The sequence below is a fragment of the Pygocentrus nattereri genome, chromosome 29, assembly GCF_015220715.1.
Source record: "Pygocentrus nattereri isolate fPygNat1 chromosome 29, fPygNat1.pri, whole genome shotgun sequence".
NCBI lineage: Eukaryota > Metazoa > Chordata > Actinopteri > Characiformes > Serrasalmidae > Pygocentrus > Pygocentrus nattereri.
The window spans coordinates 5,804,231-5,822,963 of NC_051239.1; the positions used below are offsets into that span (position 1 = coordinate 5,804,231).

Genomic DNA, 18,733 nt, shown 5'->3' on the forward strand with positions numbered 1-18,733 from the left:
ATAATCATATGTCTGATCTCAGAAATATCTCCTGAATTATGGATAACTGGTACATAACGGTCGTTTTAACTAAATCAAATAAATGAAGAGTGGTCTTTCAGGCAGATAGCTTGATAAATGACTGTAAATAGACAATCGCATTGTATTATCATTGAACATCATTTGTCACTGTGTATAGTGCAGTACCTGCAACAGAGGAGAAGGAGGAGCCGATGCCCTGAAGTGCACGAGCAAAAAACAGCAAAGTGTATGTTCCTGAGAAAGCAAACACTGAGAAAACCAGACACAATCACAGTTAGATGGATACTTTGAAATATATACGTTTATATATAGTATACTTATAGTATATATAGTGTCCACCACTGTATAAAATCACCAGAGAACCAACAGGGGTCTTCTGAGTTTTTATATGTAATGCTGATGATAGTAAAATACCAGTAAATCTCAAAATAAATCTTAAAATAAATGTTGTTTGGGGATCATTTGGGTTTACAACTCTGTGGATGTACCTTTTTGCTATGAATGTGTTTTAAGAACAATGTCTCAGGCACCAAGATCAATGCAATGGGAGATTTCTAGCTTTGGGGAACTTCATCACTGCTGTAAACAATTCTGACTCGGTACATTTCGCTATAATGGATGACTTTGTTTACACCGTACGCATTTAATTATTCCGAAGCTTTGAAGATTCCGTGGCATTCCCCTTTAAAAGAGACCCTAAAGCACTGTCACTGCCATGCTCTACTTACTTATTGTGGAGACAAACATTATGACAAAACCAGCGAACATTGGTATGTGGTATCCAATCCTGGAAAAGAAAGATGTTCATTTATTATAATATTATAAGATTAGAATAAATAATTAATTAATTAACGTCAGCACTTTTTGGCCAAAATACAATTCTCAGGTTATTACCAAGAACATAAATACAAACAGTGTGGTCTGGATCTATTCCTTATTGTGTAAATAGTTCATGTATGTATTGAGTGTAGTTTTAAAAATAATTCTAAGTGAAATCAAAGTGATTGACTCCCACTGAACTGTGTGAAGTGCGGGAATCCACGATGCATTTAACTGTTTACTAAAGAACCTAAACTGAGTTTAACTGTTGTGAGAGATTTATATCCTCAAAGCCCTGTAAACCCTGACTCAGCGTTCCCCAACAAAGGCCCACATTCAGCATTCACCACTTCATAGGGCACCAGAACAAAAACCGACGAGCCAAATGGACATGAAGGAGAACATTCTAGAACAGTGTAGGCACAGGAAGATCTTACAACAGTGTGATGGGAGAGGACGTTCTTAAACACTGGATGAGGGGGTGGGGGGGGGGGCATTCTAGATCAGTGTAAATGGGTAAACAATTCTAGAACCGTCTGGACAGGGGAATATTCTAAAACAGTTTGAATGCGGCAGAACATTCTAGAACAGTGTAAATGGGGAAGAACATTCTAAAACAGCGTGAATGGGGGTAGAACATTATAGGAGTGTGAATGGGGTAGAACATTCTAGGAGTGTGAATGGGGTAGAACATTTTAAAACAGCGTGAATGGGGGTAGAACATTCTAGGAGTGTGAATGGGGTAGAACATTCTAAAACAGCATGAATGGGGTAGAACATTCTAGGAGTGTGAACGGGGTAGAACATTCTAAAACAGCATGAATGGGGTAGAACATTCTAGAACAGCGTGAATGGGGTAGACATTCTAAAATAGTGTGAATGGAGGAGAAGATTCTAGAACAGTGTAAATGGAGAGAACATTCTAAAGCAGTGTCAATAGGGTAGAACATTCCAGAACAGTATAAATGGGGTAGAACATTCTAAAATAGTGTGAAAGGGGTAGAACATTTGTTGAATAGTGTAGATGGGGTAGAGTATTCTAAAACAGTGTAAATGGGGTAAAACATTGTAGAACAGTGTAGAATTGGTAGAACATTCTAGAACAGTGTAAATGGGGTAGAACATTCTTGAATGGTGTTAATGGGGCAGAACTGTCTAAAACAATGTGGATGGGGTAGAACATTCTAGAATGGTGTAAATAGGGTAGAACACTCTAAAACAGTGTGAATAGGGTAGAACATTCCAGAACAGTGTAAATGAGGTAGGACCTTTTAGAACAGTGCAAATGATGTAGAACATTCTAGAACGGTGTAAATGGGGAGAACATTCTAAAACATTGTGAATGGGGTAGAACATTCTAGAACAGTGTAAATGGGGTAGAAACGCCTAAAACTGTGGATGGGGTAGAACATTCCAGAATGGTGCAAATAGGGTAGAACACTCTTGAACAGTGTAAATAGGGTAAAACATTCTAGAACAACATAAATGAGGTAAGACATTCTAGAACATTGTAGGCATGGGAACGTCTTAAAAGAGTGTGAATAGAGAGAAATGTTCTAGAACAATGGACATTGAAACGTAGAACAGTGTAAATGGGTAGACAGTGTGAATGGGGTAGAACATTTTACAATGGTGTAAATGGGGTAGAACGTTTCAGAACAGTGTGAATGGTGTAGAACATTTTACAATGGTTTAAAAGGGGTAGAACGTTTCAGAACAGTGTGAATGGGGTAGAACATTTTACAATGGTGTAAAAGGGGTAGAACGTTTCAGAACAGTGTGAATGGGGTAGAACGTTTCAGAACAGTGTGAATGGGGTAGAACATTTTACAATGGTGTAAAAGGGGTAGAACGTTTCAGAACAGTGTGAATGGGGTAGAACATTTTACAATGGTGTAAAAGGGGTAGAACGTTTCAGAACAGTGTGAATGGGGTAGAACGTTTCAGAACAGTGTGAATGGGGTAGAACATTTTACAATGGTGTAAAAGGGGTAGAACGTTTCAGAACAGTGTGAATGGGGTAGAACGTTTCAGAACAGTGTGAATGGGGTAGAACGTTTCAGACGTTTTTTTTTTGGTTCTTTGGCATTGTTGGAGAACACTTGGTCATTGTCTCTGGTCTTAAAGTACACATGCATGCAAAAGGTCACACACTGAAGCAGAACACACCTGTTGGTCAGCGGACCCACAAACGGGTTGACCAGAAGCTGCACCAGAGCTTTTGAGGCAAACAGCAGCCCTACTCTCACGTTCTCCTCCTCCAGAAACTCACTGTCGTCTTTGCACTCAGATGAGCCGGAGACGTTCCCGTCCGGTGGAGGGGTGGACGGGCTGCTCAGGTTGCTGGGGGGCGTTATGAGTGTGTAGGTGGTGTTATCATAGAGGGAGACAATGGAGGAGAAGGTTGGTTGTCCTGTGCTGGGAGGAGAGAGGGATGGGGAGGAGGAGAGGACACTTCCCTGGTGCTCTGTGTTGTACAGGAAGGTAGGGATGATGGGAACTGGAGTAAATGAGAGAGAAGATGATGATCAGGAGAGCATGTGAGTGTTTGTTGGTTGGACTGAGGAAATCCAGAGAAAAACAGGGGTCACTTACGGCGGTCCACACACACACACACACACACACACACACACACACACACACCGATCAGGCATCATGACCACCTCCTTGTTTCTGCGCTCATTTTCCATCTTATCAGCTCCACTTACTGTATAGCTGCACTTTGTAGTTCTACAGTTACAGACTGTAGTCCATCTGTTTCTCTGATACTCTGTTACCCTGTTCTTCAGTGGTCAGGACCCCCATGGACCCTCACAGAGCAGGTACTATTTAGTGGTGGGTCATTCTCAGCACTGCAGTAACACTGACGTGGTGCTGGTGCGAGTGGATCAGACACAGCAGTGCTGATGGAGTTTTTAAACACTGTGTCCACTCACTGTCCACTCTATTAGACACTCCTACCTTGTCAGTCCACCTTGTAGATGTAAAGTCAGAGACGACAGCTCATCTGCTGCTGCACAGTTTGTGCTCTAGTCCTTCATCAGTGGTCACAGGACGCCGCCCACAGGACGCTGTCAACTGGATATTTTTGGTTGGTGGACTGTTCTCAGTCCAGCAGTGACTGCTGTGTCTGATCCACTTAGACAAGCGCAACACATAGCACATAGCATAAAAAAAAGAGTTGTTCTATTGTTTTAGGCTTTACATTTTGGCTTATTTGCTGGGTTTAACGTGTTAGAAAAAGGAAAAAGGTTAATCTCGTGTAATCTCAACATCAGGGCCCACGGCTGTATATACCGTATAATACATATGGTACGCATCATTTTTATCACATGTAGGTATCTATGCACCCATGTCCTGAGTGCGTATAAAACCAAGTTTACATGTGTGTGTGTGTGTTTGTATGTATTAGAGCTTTAAAAGTCAGTCTGAACCTGATGGGACGTGACTGTTCCCTCCACTTTAAAGTCGTTTCAACTTTGAATGCACCACATGGCAAAAGTATGTGGACATCTAAACACCATGTCCATATTAGGTGGCTGGTAGCCTATAGCAGTAGTAAGGTGTGTAGGTGAGCCAGCGACAGAAAGAACAGGGTTCATATCCGGGACTGACTGAATAATCCTGATTATTAAACCCCCCCGTTACAGCGGCTGCCTCTTCGGATGAGCTAGTTTAGCTAATGGTACAACATGGGATTTTAACTCGTCTTATATCAGGTGATACTTTCTTCTCTGTGTGCCAACATGTTAGTTTGTTAGAGAGACTAGTTAGTGAAAAAGACTTGCTGCCTCTGCTTTCTCGGTTGCTCCTTTGGCTACATGCTCTCGTTAAGGCATTAGTGTCTTACATACTTGCTCACAAAAATGAGAGAACTCAACACGTTCTACAGTCCTGTTAACCTCACATTAGCATTTCCCTGAAGTGCTGGCCGGTGCTTTTTCTCCATGATGGAGCGTGATGGTGATCCGAATAGTGAGTCCTCGAGTGCCAGTGCACATCCCTAGTATGTACATGGCTTTGTGTGTGCGTCTGCCTCCCGTCAGCCCGCTGCAGTCCGTGTGTGTGTAAGCAGTAGAGGTCAGAACAAAAGTTGACAGTTAAATGTCATGGTCAGATGCAGAGCAGGGTCAGTACCCTGACTTTAATGTTACCCTCATCATTTGACACAGTCCCTGTATTTCCACCTCCAGCCTATATTTTAAGGTCTAGGTGGATTTAAACTCTTTTAGTAAGTTGAAAATTATATATATATATGTGTGTGTGTGTGTGTGTGTGTGTGTGTGTGTGTGCACGAGTGTGTGTATTGCCTTATTTATTTTTCTATTTCCTTATTTATTTCTTTATTGCAATTATTTAAACTAATTTGTTAATGACGCCTTTAGAGGGCGGCGGTGAGCGACGTTTGTTTAGTTGATGTTAGTTGATGACGCCTTTAGAGGGCGGCGGTGAGTGACGTTTGTTTATTTGATGTTAGTTGATGACGCCTTTAGAGGGCGGCGGTGAGAGACGTTTGTTTATTTGATGTTAGTTGATGACGCCTTTAGAGGGCGGCGGTGAGAGACGTTTGTTTATTTGATGTTAGTTGATGACGCCTTTAGAGGGCGGCGGTGAGTGAAGCTTGTTTATTTGATGTTAGTTGATGACGCCTTTAGAGGGCGGCGGTGAGTGACGTTTGTTTATTTGATGTTAGTTGATGACGCCTTTAGAGGGCGGCGGTGAGTGACGTTTGTTTAGTTGATGTTAGTTGATGACGCCTTTAGAGGGCGGCGGTGAGTGACGTTTGTTTAGTTGATGTTAGTTGATGATGCCTTTAGAGGGCGGCGGTGAGTGACGTTTGTTTAGTTGATGTTAGTTGATGACGCCTTTAGAGGGCGGCGGTGAGTGACGCTTGTTTATTTGATGTTAGTTGATGACGTCTTTAGAGGGCGGCGGTGAGTGACGCTTGTTTATTTGATGTTAGTTGATGACGCCTTTAGAGGGCGGCGGTGAGCGACGTTTGTTTATTTGATGTTAGTTGATGACGCCTTTAGAGGGCGGCGGTGAGTGACGTTTGTTTATTTGATGTTAGTTGATGACGCCTTTAGAGGGCGGCGGTGAGCGACGCTTGTTTATTTGATGTTAGTTGATGACGCCTTTAGAGGGCGGCGGTGAGCGACGTTTGTTTATTTGATGTTAGTTGATGACGCCTTTAGAGGGCGGCGGTGAGCGACGTTTGTTTATTTGATGTTAGTTGATGACGCCTTTAGAGGGCGGCGGTGAGTGACGTTTGTTTATTTGATGTTAGCTGATGACGCCTTTAGAGGGCGGCGGTGAGTGACGTTTGTTTATTTGATGTTAGTTGATGACGCCTTTAGAGGGCGGCGGTGAGTGACGTTTGTTTATTTGATGTTAGTTGATGACGCCTTTAGAGGGCGGCGGTGAGTGACGTTTGTTTATTTGATGTTAGTTGATGACGCCTTTAGAGGGCGGCGGTGAGTGACGTTTGTTTATTTGATGTTAGCTGATGACGCCTTTAGAGGGCGGCGGTGAGCGACGTTTGTTTATTTGATGTTAGTTGATGACGCCTTTAGAGGGCGGCGGTGAGTGACGCTTGTTTATTTGATGTTAGTTGATGACGCCTTTAGAGGGCGGCGGTGAGCGACGTTTGTTTATTTGATGTTAGTTGATGACGCCTTTCAGGGCCAGATTAACACTTCCTGAGGCCCGGGGCTAATTACCAGGATGAGGCCCTTCATATGATGTTCTGACGCATGACCTCACACAAACCCACTGACACATCAGCGTACACAGTACCAATCTATGACAGACTACCGTTTAAAGTGAACTGGTATTATGATTTCAATTCAATTCACTTCAATTCAATTCATTTCAATTCAAGGGTAGCTTTAATATCATTACTGAATCGTTACTGAATAGTTTGCAAAAAAAACAAAACACATTTCCAGTAGATGGGGAGTAAGACAACCATTCTCTTGCCACCTTCTCTCCATTTCTGAGCGAGCGACTGAACAATGTTTTGCTCAGACATCGCTTCTGATTTTTATAGCTCCTTTCAGAAGCCGAAAAATCGGCATCTTTATGTTGACATTGTGTGGGTGCTTCAATTCCCTTTCCGACCCAATAGCTTCGCATCTCCTCATTAACTTCTCCCCAGCATGCAATATCTGTTGATATATCTATTTTCGCCCCTGCCTCAGAATCAACAGGCTCATCTGCTACATTACCCACTGGTTCTTCTCCATCACTTGTTTCCTCAGAGATTGTAGCACTATTGCTAGCAGACTGGCTAGTTGGGCTGGTTAGTTGGCTAGCGGTGGTTGGCTGCTGTCCATCACTGACAGTTGCCTCTTTGCTGGTGGTAGCTGCTACAGCAGGCTGACTACTCCACATGTTGGTTAATTTGGGTGTTTTCTGTAATAATTCTGTCGCTCTTTCCTTTTTTATTGATTGTAATTTTCGTTTTTTTGCTCCGCTCTCGTGTTTCCTTTGGCCCGACATTTTCGCTTGTTTCGTTTTTTTTTTTTCTATTAATTTTTGTCATTTGACATTCAGCGACCGGAGGCCCCCCTAGTGGCGAGGCCCGGGACTGCAGCCCTTTCAGCCCATTCTTTTAATCCGGCCCTGACGCCTTTAGAGGGCGGCGGTGAGAGACGTTTGTTTATTTGATGTTAGTTGATGACGCCTTTAGAGGGCGGCGGTGAGCGACGCTTGTTTATTTGATGTTAGTTGATGACGCCTTTGGAGGGCGGCGGTGAGTGACGTTTGTTTATTTGATGTTAGTTGATGACGTCTTTAGAGGGCGGCGGTGAGCGACGTTTGTATATTTGATGTTAGTTGATGACGCCTTTAGAGGGCGGCGGTGAGTGACGCTTGTTTATTTGATGTTAGTTGATGACGCCTTTAGAGGGCGGCGGTGAGTGACGTTTGTTTATTTGATGTTAGTTGATGACGCCTTTAGAGGGCGGCGGTGAGTGACGCTTGTTTAGTTGATGTTAGTTGATGACGCCTTTAGAGGGCGGCGGTGAGTGACGTTTGTTTATTTGATGTTAGTTGATGACGCATTTAGAGGGCGGCGGTGAGTGACGTTTGTTTATTTGATGTTAGTTGATGACGCATTTAGAGGGCGGCGGTGAGTGACGTTTGTTTATTTGATGTTAGTTGATGACGCCTTTAGAGGGCGGCGGTGAGTGACGTTTGTTTATTTGATGTTAGTTGATGACGCATTTAGAGGGCGGCGGTGAGTGACGTTTGTTTATTTGATGTTAGTTGATGACGCATTTAGAGGGCGGCGGTGAGTGACGTTTGTTTATTTGATGTTAGTTGATGACGCCTTTAGAGGGCGGCGGTGAGTGACGTTTGTTTATTTGATGTTAGTTGATGACGCCTTTGGAGGGCGGCGGTGAGCGACGCTTGTTTATTTGATGTTAGTTGATGACGCCTTTGGAGGGCGGCGGTGAGTGACGTTTGTTTATTTGATGTTAGTTGATGACGTCTTTAGAGGGCGGCGGTGAGCGACGTTTGTATATTTGATGTTAGTTGATGACGCCTTTAGAGGGCGGCGGTGAGTGACGCTTGTTTATTTGATGTTAGTTGATGACGCCTTTAGAGGGCGGCGGTGAGTGACGTTTGTTTAGTTGATGTTAGTTGATGACGCCTTTAGAGGGCGGCGGTGAGTGACGCTTGTTTAGTTGATGTTAGTTGATGACGCCTTTAGAGGGCGGCGGTGAGTGACGTTTGTTTATTTGATGTTAGTTGATGACGCATTTAGAGGGCGGCGGTGAGTGACGTTTGTTTATTTGATGTTAGTTGATGACGCATTTAGAGGGCGGCGGTGAGTGACGTTTGTTTATTTGATGTTAGTTGATGACGCCTTTAGAGGGCGGCGGTGAGTGACGTTTGTTTATTTGATGTTAGTTGATGACGCATTTAGAGGGCGGCGGTGAGTGACGTTTGTTTATTTGATGTTAGTTGATGACGCCTTTAGAGGGCGGCGGTGAGTGACGTTTGTTTATTTGATGTTAGTTGATGACGCCTTTAGAGGGCGGCGGTGAGCGACGTTTGTTTATTTGATGTTAGTTGATGACGCCTTTAGAGGGCGGCGGTGAGCGACGTTTGTTTATTTGATGTTAGTTGATGACGCCTTTAGAGGGCGGCGGTGAGCGACGTTTGTTTATTTGATGTTAGTTGATGACGCCTTTAGAGGGCGGCGGTGAGTGACGTTTGTTTATTTGATGTTAGTTGATGACGCCTTTAGAGGGCGGCGGTGAGTGACGCTTGTTTATTTGATGTTAGTTGATGACGCCTTTAGAGGGCGGCGGTGAGTGACGTTTGTTTAGTTGATGTTAGTTGATGACGCCTTTAGAGGGCGGCGGTGAGTGACGTTTGTTTATTTGATGTTAGTTGATGACGCCTTTAGAGGGCGGCGGTGAGCGACGTTTGTTTATTTGATGTTAGTTGATGACGCCTTTAGAGGGCGGCGGTGAGTGACGTTTGTTTAGTTGATGTTAGTTGATGACGCCTTTAGAGGGCGGCGGTGAGTGATGTTTGTTTAGTTGATGTTAGTTGATGACGCCTTTAGAGGGCGGCGGTGAGTGACGTTTGTTTATTTGATGTTAGTTGATGACGCATTTAGAGGGCGGCGGTGAGTGACGTTTGTTTAGTTGATGTTAGTTGATGACGCCTTTAGAGGGCGGCGGTGAGTGACGCTTGTTTATTTGATGTTAGTTGATGACGCCTTTAGAGGGCGGCGGTGAGTGACGTTTGTTTATTTGATGTTAGTTGATGACGCCTTTAGAGGGCGGCGGTGAGTGACGCTTGTTTATTTGATGTTAGTTGATGACGCCTTTAGAGGGCGGCGGTGAGTGACGTTTGTTTAGTTGATGTTAGTTGATGACGCCTTTAGAGGGCGGCGGTGAGTGACGCTTGTTTATTTGATGTTAGTTGATGACGTCTTTAGAGGGCGGCGGTGAGTGACGCTTGTTTATTTGATGTTAGTTGATGACGCCTTTAGAGGGCGGCGGTGAGCGACGCTTGTTTATTTGATGTTAGTTGATGACGCCTTTAGAGGGCGGCGGTGAGTGATGCTTGTTTATTTGATGTTAGTTGATGACGCCTTTAGAGGGCGGCGGTGAGTGACGCTTGTTTATTTGATGTTAGTTGATGGCGCCTTTAGAGGGCGGCGGTGAGTAACGTTTGTTTATTTGATGTTAGTTGATGACGCCTTTAGAGGGCGGCGGTGAGTGAAGCTTGTTTATTTGATGTTAGTTGATGACGCCTTTAGAGGGCGGCGGTGAGTGACGTTTGTTTATTTGATGTTAGTTGATGACGCCTTTAGAGGGCGGCGGTGAGTGACGTTTGTTTATTTGATGTTAGTTGATGACGCCTTTAGAGGGCGGCGGTGAGTGACGTTTGTTTATTTGATGTTAGTTGATGACGCCTTTAGAGGGCGGCGGTGAGTGACGTTTGTTTATTTGATGTTAGTTGATGACGCCTTTAGAGGGCGGCGGTGAGTGACGCTTGTTTATTTGATGTTAGTTGATGACGCCTTTAGAGGGCGGCGGTGAGTGACGTTTGTTTATTTGATGTTAGTTGATGACGCCTTTAGAGGGCGGCGGTGAGCGACGTTTGTTTATTTGATGTTAGTTGATGACGCCTTTAGAGGGCGGCGGTGAGTGATGTTTGTTTATTTGATGTTAGTTGATGACGCCTTTAGAGGGCGGCGGTGAGCGACGTTTGTTTATTTGATGTTAGTTGATGACGCCTTTAGAGGGCGGCGGTGAGTGATGTTTGTTTATTTGATGTTAGTTGATGACGCCTTTAGAGGGCGGCGGTGAGTGACGTTTGTTTATTTGATGTTAGTTGATGGCGCCTTTAGAGGGCGGCGGTGAGTGACGTTTGTTTATTTGATGTTAGTTGATGACGTCTTTAGAGGGCGGCGGTGAGTGACGCTTGTTTATTTGATGTTAGTTGATGACGTCTTTAGAGGGCGGCGGTGAGTGACGCTTGTTTATTTGATGTTAGTTGATGACGTCTTTAGAGGGCGGCGGTGAGTGGCGCTTGTTTATTTGATGTTAGTTGATGACGCCTTTAGAGGGCGGCGGTGAGAGACGCTTGTTTATTTGATGTTAGTTGATGACGCCTTTAGAGGGCGGCGGTGAGTGACGTTTGTTTATTTGATGTTAGTTGATGACGCATTTAGAGGGCGGCGGTGAGCGATGTTTGTTTATTTGATGTTAGTTGATGATGCCTTTAGAGGGCGGCGGTGAGCGACGCTTGTTTATTTGATGTTAGTTGATGACGCCTTTAGAGGGCGGCGGTGAGTGATGTTTGTTTATTTGATGTTAGTTGATGACGCCTTTAGAGGGCAGCGGTGAGTGACGTTTGTTTATTTGATGTTAGTTGATGACGCCTTTAGAGGGCAGCGGTGAGAGACGTTTGTTTATTTGATGTTAGTTGATGACGCCTTTAGAGGGCGGCGGTGAGCGACGCTTGTTTATTTGATGTTAGTTGATGACGCCTTTAGAGGGCGGCGGTGAGTGACGTTTGTTTATTTGATGTTAGTTGATGACGCCTTTAGAGGGCGGCGGTGAGCGACGTTTGTTTATTTGATGTTAGTTGATGACGCCTTTAGAGGGCGGCGGTGAGTGACGCTTGTTTATTTGATGTTAGTTGATGACGCCTTTAGAGGGCGGCGGTGAGTGACGCTTGTTTATTTGATGTTAGTTGATGACGCCTTTAGAGGGCGGCGGTGAGTGACGTTTGTTTATTTGATGTTAGTTGATGACACCTTTAGAGGGCGGCGGTGAGTGACGCTTGTTTATTTGATGTTAGTTGATGACGCCTTTAGAGGGCGGCGGTGAGCGACGCTTGTTTATTTGATGTTAGTTGATGACGCCTTTAGAGGGCGGCGGTGAGTGACGCTTGTTTATTTGATGTTAGTTGATGACGCCTTTAGAGGGCGGCGGTGAGGGACGTTTGTTTATTTGATGTTAGTTGATGACGCCTTTAGAGGGCGGCGGTGAGCGACGTTTGTTTATTTGATGTTAGTTGATGACGCCTTTAGAGGGCGGCGGTGAGTGACGCTTGTTTATTTGATGTTAGTTGATGACGCCTTTAGAGGGCGGCGGTGAGTGACGTTTGTTTATTTGATGTTAGTTGATGACGCCTTTAGAGGGCGGCGGTGAGTGACGTTTGTTTATTTGATGTTAGTTGATGACGCCTTTAGAGGGCGGCGGTGAGCGACGTTTGTTTATTTGATGTTAGTTGATGACGCCTTTAGAGGGCGGCGGTGAGCGACGTTTGTTTATTTGATGTTAGTTGATGACGCCTTTAGAGGGCGGCGGTGAGTGACGTTTGTTTATTTGATGTTAGTTGATGACGCCTTTAGAGGGCGGCGGTGAGTGACGCTTGTTTATTTGATGTTAGTTGATGACGCATTTAGAGGGCGGCGGTGAGCGACGCTTGTTTATTTGATGTTAGTTGATGACGCCTTTAGAGGGCGGCGGTGAGTGACGTTTGTTTATTTGATGTTAGTTGATGGCGCCTTTAGAGGGCGGCGGTGAGTGACGTTTGTTTATTTGATGTTAGTTGATGACGTCTTTAGAGGGCGGCGGTGAGTGACGCTTGTTTATTTGATGTTAGTTGATGACGTCTTTAGAGGGCGGCGGTGAGTGACGTTTGTTTATTTGATGTTAGTTGATGACGTCTTTAGAGGGCGGCGGTGAGTGACGCTTGTTTATTTGATGTTAGTTGATGACGTCTTTAGAGGGCGGCGGTGAGTGACGCTTGTTTATTTGATGTTAGTTGATGACGTCTTTAGAGGGCGGCGGTGAGTGGCGCTTGTTTATTTGATGTTAGTTGATGACGCCTTTAGAGGGCGGCGGTGAGAGACGCTTGTTTATTTGATGTTAGTTGATGACGCCTTTAGAGGGCGGCGGTGAGTGACGTTTGTTTATTTGATGTTAGTTGATGACGCATTTAGAGGGCGGCGGTGAGCGATGTTTGTTTATTTGATGTTAGTTGATGACGCCTTTAGAGGGCGGCGGTGAGCGACGCTTGTTTATTTGATGTTAGTTGATGACGCCTTTAGAGGGCGGCGGTGAGTGACGTTTGTTTATTTGATGTTAGTTGATGACGCCTTTAGAGGGCGGCGGTGAGAGACGTTTGTTTATTTGATGTTAGTTGATGACGCCTTTAGAGGGCGGCGGTGAGCGACGCTTGTTTATTTGATGTTAGTTGATGACGCCTTTAGAGGGCGGCGGTGAGTGACGTTTGTTTATTTGATGTTAGTTGATGACGCCTTTAGAGGGCGGCGGTGAGCGACGTTTGTTTATTTGATGTTAGTTGATGACGCCTTTAGAGGGCGGCGGTGAGTGACGCTTGTTTATTTGATGTTAGTTGATGACGCCTTTAGAGGGCGGCGGTGAGTGACGCTTGTTTATTTGATGTTAGTTGATGACGCCTTTAGAGGGCGGCGGTGAGTGACGTTTGTTTATTTGATGTTAGTTGATGACGCCTTTAGAGGGCGGCGGTGAGTGACGCTTGTTTATTTGATGTTAGTTGATGACGCCTTTAGAGGGCGGCGGTGAGCGACGCTTGTTTATTTGATGTTAGTTGATGACGCCTTTAGAGGGCGGCGGTGAGTGACGCTTGTTTATTTGATGTTAGTTGATGACGCCTTTAGAGGGCGGCGGTGAGTGACGTTTGTTTATTTGATGTTAGTTGATGACGCCTTTAGAGGGCGGCGGTGAGTGACGCTTGTTTATTTGATGTTAGTTGATGACGCATTTAGAGGGCGGCGGTGAGCGACGCTTGTTTATTTGATGTTAGTTGATGACGCCTTTAGAGGGCGGCGGTGAGTGACGCTTGTTTATTTGATGTTAGTTGATGACGCCTTTAGAGGGCAGCGGTGAGCGACGCTTGTTTATTTGATGTTCGTTTATGACGCTAATAATTTGTTAATAATGATCTTATATTACCTCCCACTCCTGTTCTACTGCTTAATTATTGACATCTTTTGTCTGTTAAATTTATATGTAGTTTGTATTGGTCCCTGTGTGGACTCACCGACGACAGTCAACAGCATGTTATCCAGTAGCAGGGCCACGCACACCACCACAAGCACAAGGCGGGGAGAGCCCCTGCTGTTCCTGATCCATTCCATAGGGTTCACCACGGCCATGTCCAAAACCTTTCACTGCACACACACACAGAAACACTCGGTTACACACATCGCAACTCACACACTGTCACATCACAGTCTCGTCCCAGCCTAGTAACAGAGACTCATGATGTCATTAAGTGCTTTTTAATGTGTTACTCAGTTATTATTGTCAATGCTTCCTATCCAGTGACTACATAGAAACTACTATGAAATACAAACGTTCTGCAGCATTTAGGAAATAAGGTGCTTAAAAAAGGCCGAGTTCCAAATGAAACACATTCTCTTGCCTCTAAGCTCTTCTAAAAGGCTCAAAAGGTTTGGGCAATATGTGTTTCAGTGTAGGGCAGGTCATAACAGGTATTTACTCCTAATCAGGTTTTTTTTGGGGGGGTGGGTTTACAACGTGAGAGATGTTTTATCGGTTTAGGATGTACATGGTGCTCCAGAGAAGCCATTTCAGTGTGTGATTGAGTTTCTGAAATAGAATTAGAGCTGCTGCAGGGCAGACAAACTGCTTTAGTTTCTCTACCTTTGGACGCTTGTTACATAAGACTAAACCCATTTCAGTTTCTATAGCAGAGGTCACTAATAGGCGGAACGTCTGAGTCTGGACCCAGACGTTGCCCTATGTGGACCTGGACCCATAACCGATAAACTATGGAGAATTATTTAATTTCAACAGGGTGGTCCTTATTTGATTTGACATACATAAGATGTTGATATTCCTACTAGGATACTTCAGTAAACAGTATATGCCACTGAATCATGATGCTAGTTGGACATTATGATGTTCTGGACCTTTGCTTGAGAAAAACTGGAATTGAATTTAAATTAGATACCCCTGTTTTATAGAATTTCCATAGTAATAGTTCTGTCTGCGAAGCGTCTGCTGTAGCGTCTTAGTTCTAAGCTTTCTATCTATCTGTCTATCTACATTATATAAACATTATACATTATAACATATACATCATACAAGTTATTAATTCAGCGCTATGGCTCTGAAAGAATGTGTAGCTATAATTTTTTTAAATTTTTTAATCCCACTAAGGGAAATACCACCCATCCATGAAGTGAAAGACCACATACACACTAGTGAATACATGCACACTAGGGGGCAGTTAGCACACTTACCCAGAGCAGTGGGCAGCCCTATCCACGGCACCCGGGGAGCAGTTGGGGGTTAGGTGTCTTGCTCAAGGACACCTCATTTATGGACTGTCGGCACTGGGGATCGAACCAGCAACCTTCCGGTGATTCCACCCATCCGTGAAGTGAAACACCACTACACACTAGTGAATGTGCACTAGGGGCACACTAGTGAGCACACTTGGACTGTCAGCACTGGGGATCGAACCAGCAACCTTCCAGTCTCAGGGCCAGTTCCCTAACCTCCAGCCCACGACTGCCCACACTCATTTTAAATGTATGTTCTTTTCCTTAAACCAGGGGTCACTAATAGGCGGACCGCGGTCCAAGTCCAGACCCAGATGCTGCCCTATGTGGACCTGGACCTACAACTGATAAACTATGGAGAATTGTTTGAGGTGGTCCTATTTTAGTCAGTGTAACTTTTCTAGCCTTTACGGCTGCTTTAGCGACGGGAGACTCCCAGACCAATCGTGTGCACTGTAAATATCACACACTATGCTACTCAGCCAATCCGATCTGTGCATTATGATGAGCACTGAGACTTGAGTGAGTGACGCACACACAGGGGAGGTGTCATGATTGGCTCCTCCCACTCATCCATGTGCTTTTTGTTTACTTCTGATCTTCCATGTGCGTTTGTTTTGGCTCAGTCCAGCCCCCTTGTTGTCTGACTCCACCCCTGATAGTTACCACCTGTTTGCCCTGGTCTGCGTTGGTCTTTGTTTGATATTTTTGATCGTGTTGGATGTATTGTATTCTCGTGGTGGTTCTGTGTTCATTTTGTCATGTCTGTCCCTCCTGCTCTCTGTATCGGCTGTTTGAACCTGGACCGTTATGACCATGACCCTGGATTTGCCCTTAATAATAATCTCCACATATGCGTCCGCCTCCTCGCTCCACGTTACAGGAGGGACGAGGCGAGAAACAGCAGTCAGAGAATAAAGTGAGCCAGATTATTTTACATGTCATGGCTTGAAAAGAGAAAACTGACAATAAATATTGTTGAAATATTATGAATTGTCCTTTATTTGATTTGATATTCAATTGTTGACTGTATAAGATGTTGCTACTGGGCTACTCCAGTAAACAGTATATGGCACTAAATCATAACACAAGTTAGACGTTATGGATGTTCTGGACCTTTGCTTGAGGATATTTTTTCTAACTGGACCTTATTGAATTTTAATTAAAGACCCCTGCCTGAAACCTTTGAACTGCTGGATATTCCTCTGGTCTTTCATCAGAATGTGTTTTGCTAACTGCTACGTTCATTTTCTTCTCGCTTCTTCCCCCCAGTCTCAATATCCACGTGAAGCTGATGTCCTGTTGCTTTCAAAGAGGCTAATCGTGGTGAGATGCTTCAGCTCCGCCCCCACAGAGGCAAACAGAGATAAGATGGTCCTTAATTTGGCAAATCAACACCCTTTCACACCGATCAGGAACCAGGGAAGGACCACAGTGTCAACATCAATTACCTCTCAGCTCAGGTAAGTAAATCCTGGTTAGCAAACACACGTCCTACATACGGCTCTCCATGAGAACCAAACACTGTGTGGCACAAAAAGCTCACAGATCTGCCCAAAGAGCCTCACTGCTGAAAGAGCTGTAGCTTTAGTAAAGAAAATGGTTCTAGATGATACCATAAACACTCAAAGAACCCTTTGTGTGGTTAAAGGGTTCTTCAGATTGATTGAGAGTGTGTTTTTGAAAAGTGTTCTATATAACACCAAAAATGGTTCTTCTATTGATAAAGGCTTGACATTGTAGCAATAGAAAAACCTCTTTGGTACTATATGGTTCCATATAGAACCATCTACAGCACATTCTCCATCAATCTAACAAATGCTTTCATGATTCGGAGAACACTTAAAGCACGAAAATGGCTCATTCATGGTTCTATATAGAACCATTGGCTTTAATAAAGAACCCTTGAGGAACCAGTGTTTTAAGAATGTTTTTACTGTTACAGGCTTGAAATTGGACCAATAGAAGAACGTATCTATATAGAACCATTCACAGCACATTCTCCATCAATCTGACAAACACTTTTGCGATGTAAAGAACCCTTTAATCATGCAAAGGGTTCTTTGAGTGTTCATAGTTCTATATAGAACCATTGCCTACTAAAGAACCCTTAAAGAACTGTATTTTTAAAGAGTGTGGCTCTTTTGTGGTTCTTCAGATTGATGGAGAGTGCATTTTATATGCTTCTTTTTACAGCCTTTTTGAAGATGGTTCTTTATTGTACCAAAAAGGGTTCTTCTATTGTTATAGGCTTGACATCGAAACAATAGAAGAACTCTTTTTGGTGCCATAAAGAACCATTAACCATGTTAAAATTGAATGACTGGATCAGAAATGCTTCAAAATTCCTTGTAATAATTTATCTTTACATTAACTTACACTGAAAATAAAGCCTAGTTGTGCCTTCTCCTGTAAAATTGCCATTTTTGGAGATTCTTGTGTTTTTTTAGGCGTTGATGATCTTTTTCAAGAGAGCAAAGTTTAGGCTTGAATTCCACCAATTTTTAAAACTCTGCATCATTCAGTGGCTGAGATTTAAACAAAGTTGTTCAGAGTGGTTTGCTGTGAAGTGGCTCACTGACTCTTACTTGACTGTAACTTACTAACTTACTGACTCAGACTTCTTTACAGTGGTGGTGATAGGAACCAGAGGTCACAATGCATCACACAATCAACAGCGCTGTTATTAACTATCCAAAATCACCAGCGCATTTGATGTAAATGAAAGATTCTCAAAATTAAAATGCCATATATTGTACAGGATAGATCATAAATAAGGCCTAAGCACATTGGAGCAAGTGCCCTAAAACAAGCTTCCTCAGTAGGGCGTAAGAGAGAAGACAGATACTTTATAGGGAGTGAGTGAACTTGTGAACCTTTCGAGGCCAAAAGCCGAGATGGAAAAGTACCAGCGTGCGCTTGGCACAATGTTTTTTTTAAAAAGGATTCAGACTAGACTTGGAGACAATGGTTCACACAAGACCCTATTTGATAGACATATGAAGGTCAATTTGGATATAATGGTGGTTTTGTGAAATCAGGAGATGACACCCCACCTTCACCGAGGGTATAAAACATGTGTACCAACTCTGTATATTTGGGAGTGTCATCCAACAGCCTTTGGAAAACATTCTCCATGCTCAAGAAATAAAGGACCTGCACTTCTGAATTCTTCTCGTATTTCTTAGTTCGTTCAATTATTTTTATTTTCTTCCAAGAAACAAATTGAATTTGTTTTATTTTACAAACCATAGATAGAACTTAGGCTTGGTGGTTAAACAAGTGTCGAGGAACGACATTTAATGGTGGCCCGTCCCAGGGGACTTAAAGGGACCCCCCCCCCCGATTGGCGATATCAGCAGCATCAGGCCGTTGCCTTCATTTTGTGGACGAGAGAAAACAATGCTCATGGCACGTGCAGCCTATATTGAGGTAAGCAGAGCCTTTTTTCATATAAATTCTGCATATTGATGGGTCTTGAATCTCTACCACAAAGATTGAAATGCAATGTGTTTGAAAGCCGTGTACTGGTATGATTAAAAATGATGATGATTG

The 18,733-nt window shown here is 43.8% G+C and overlaps 1 protein-coding gene across 2 annotated transcripts in view; it reads right to left on the minus strand.

Annotated features, from left to right (window-relative positions):
* LOC108411165 (chromaffin granule amine transporter) overlaps positions 1-18,733 on the minus strand; it is a 39,032-nt gene that overhangs the window by 13,012 nt on the left and 7,287 nt on the right. The window contains exons 2-5 of one of the 2 annotated variants that reach the window (XM_017682594.2): positions 13,909-14,038; positions 3,010-3,340; positions 750-808; positions 187-270 (exon numbers count right to left, since the gene is read on the minus strand). In XM_017682594.2, coding sequence (XP_017538083.1) covers positions 187-270; positions 750-808; positions 3,010-3,340; positions 13,909-14,023 — 589 coding nt within the window. In that variant the 5' untranslated portion in view covers positions 14,024-14,038. Of the gene's footprint in view, positions 1-186; positions 271-749; positions 809-3,009; positions 3,341-13,908; positions 14,634-18,733 lie in introns of those variants that run through there. The other variant, XM_017682595.2, reaches the window with a different exon arrangement.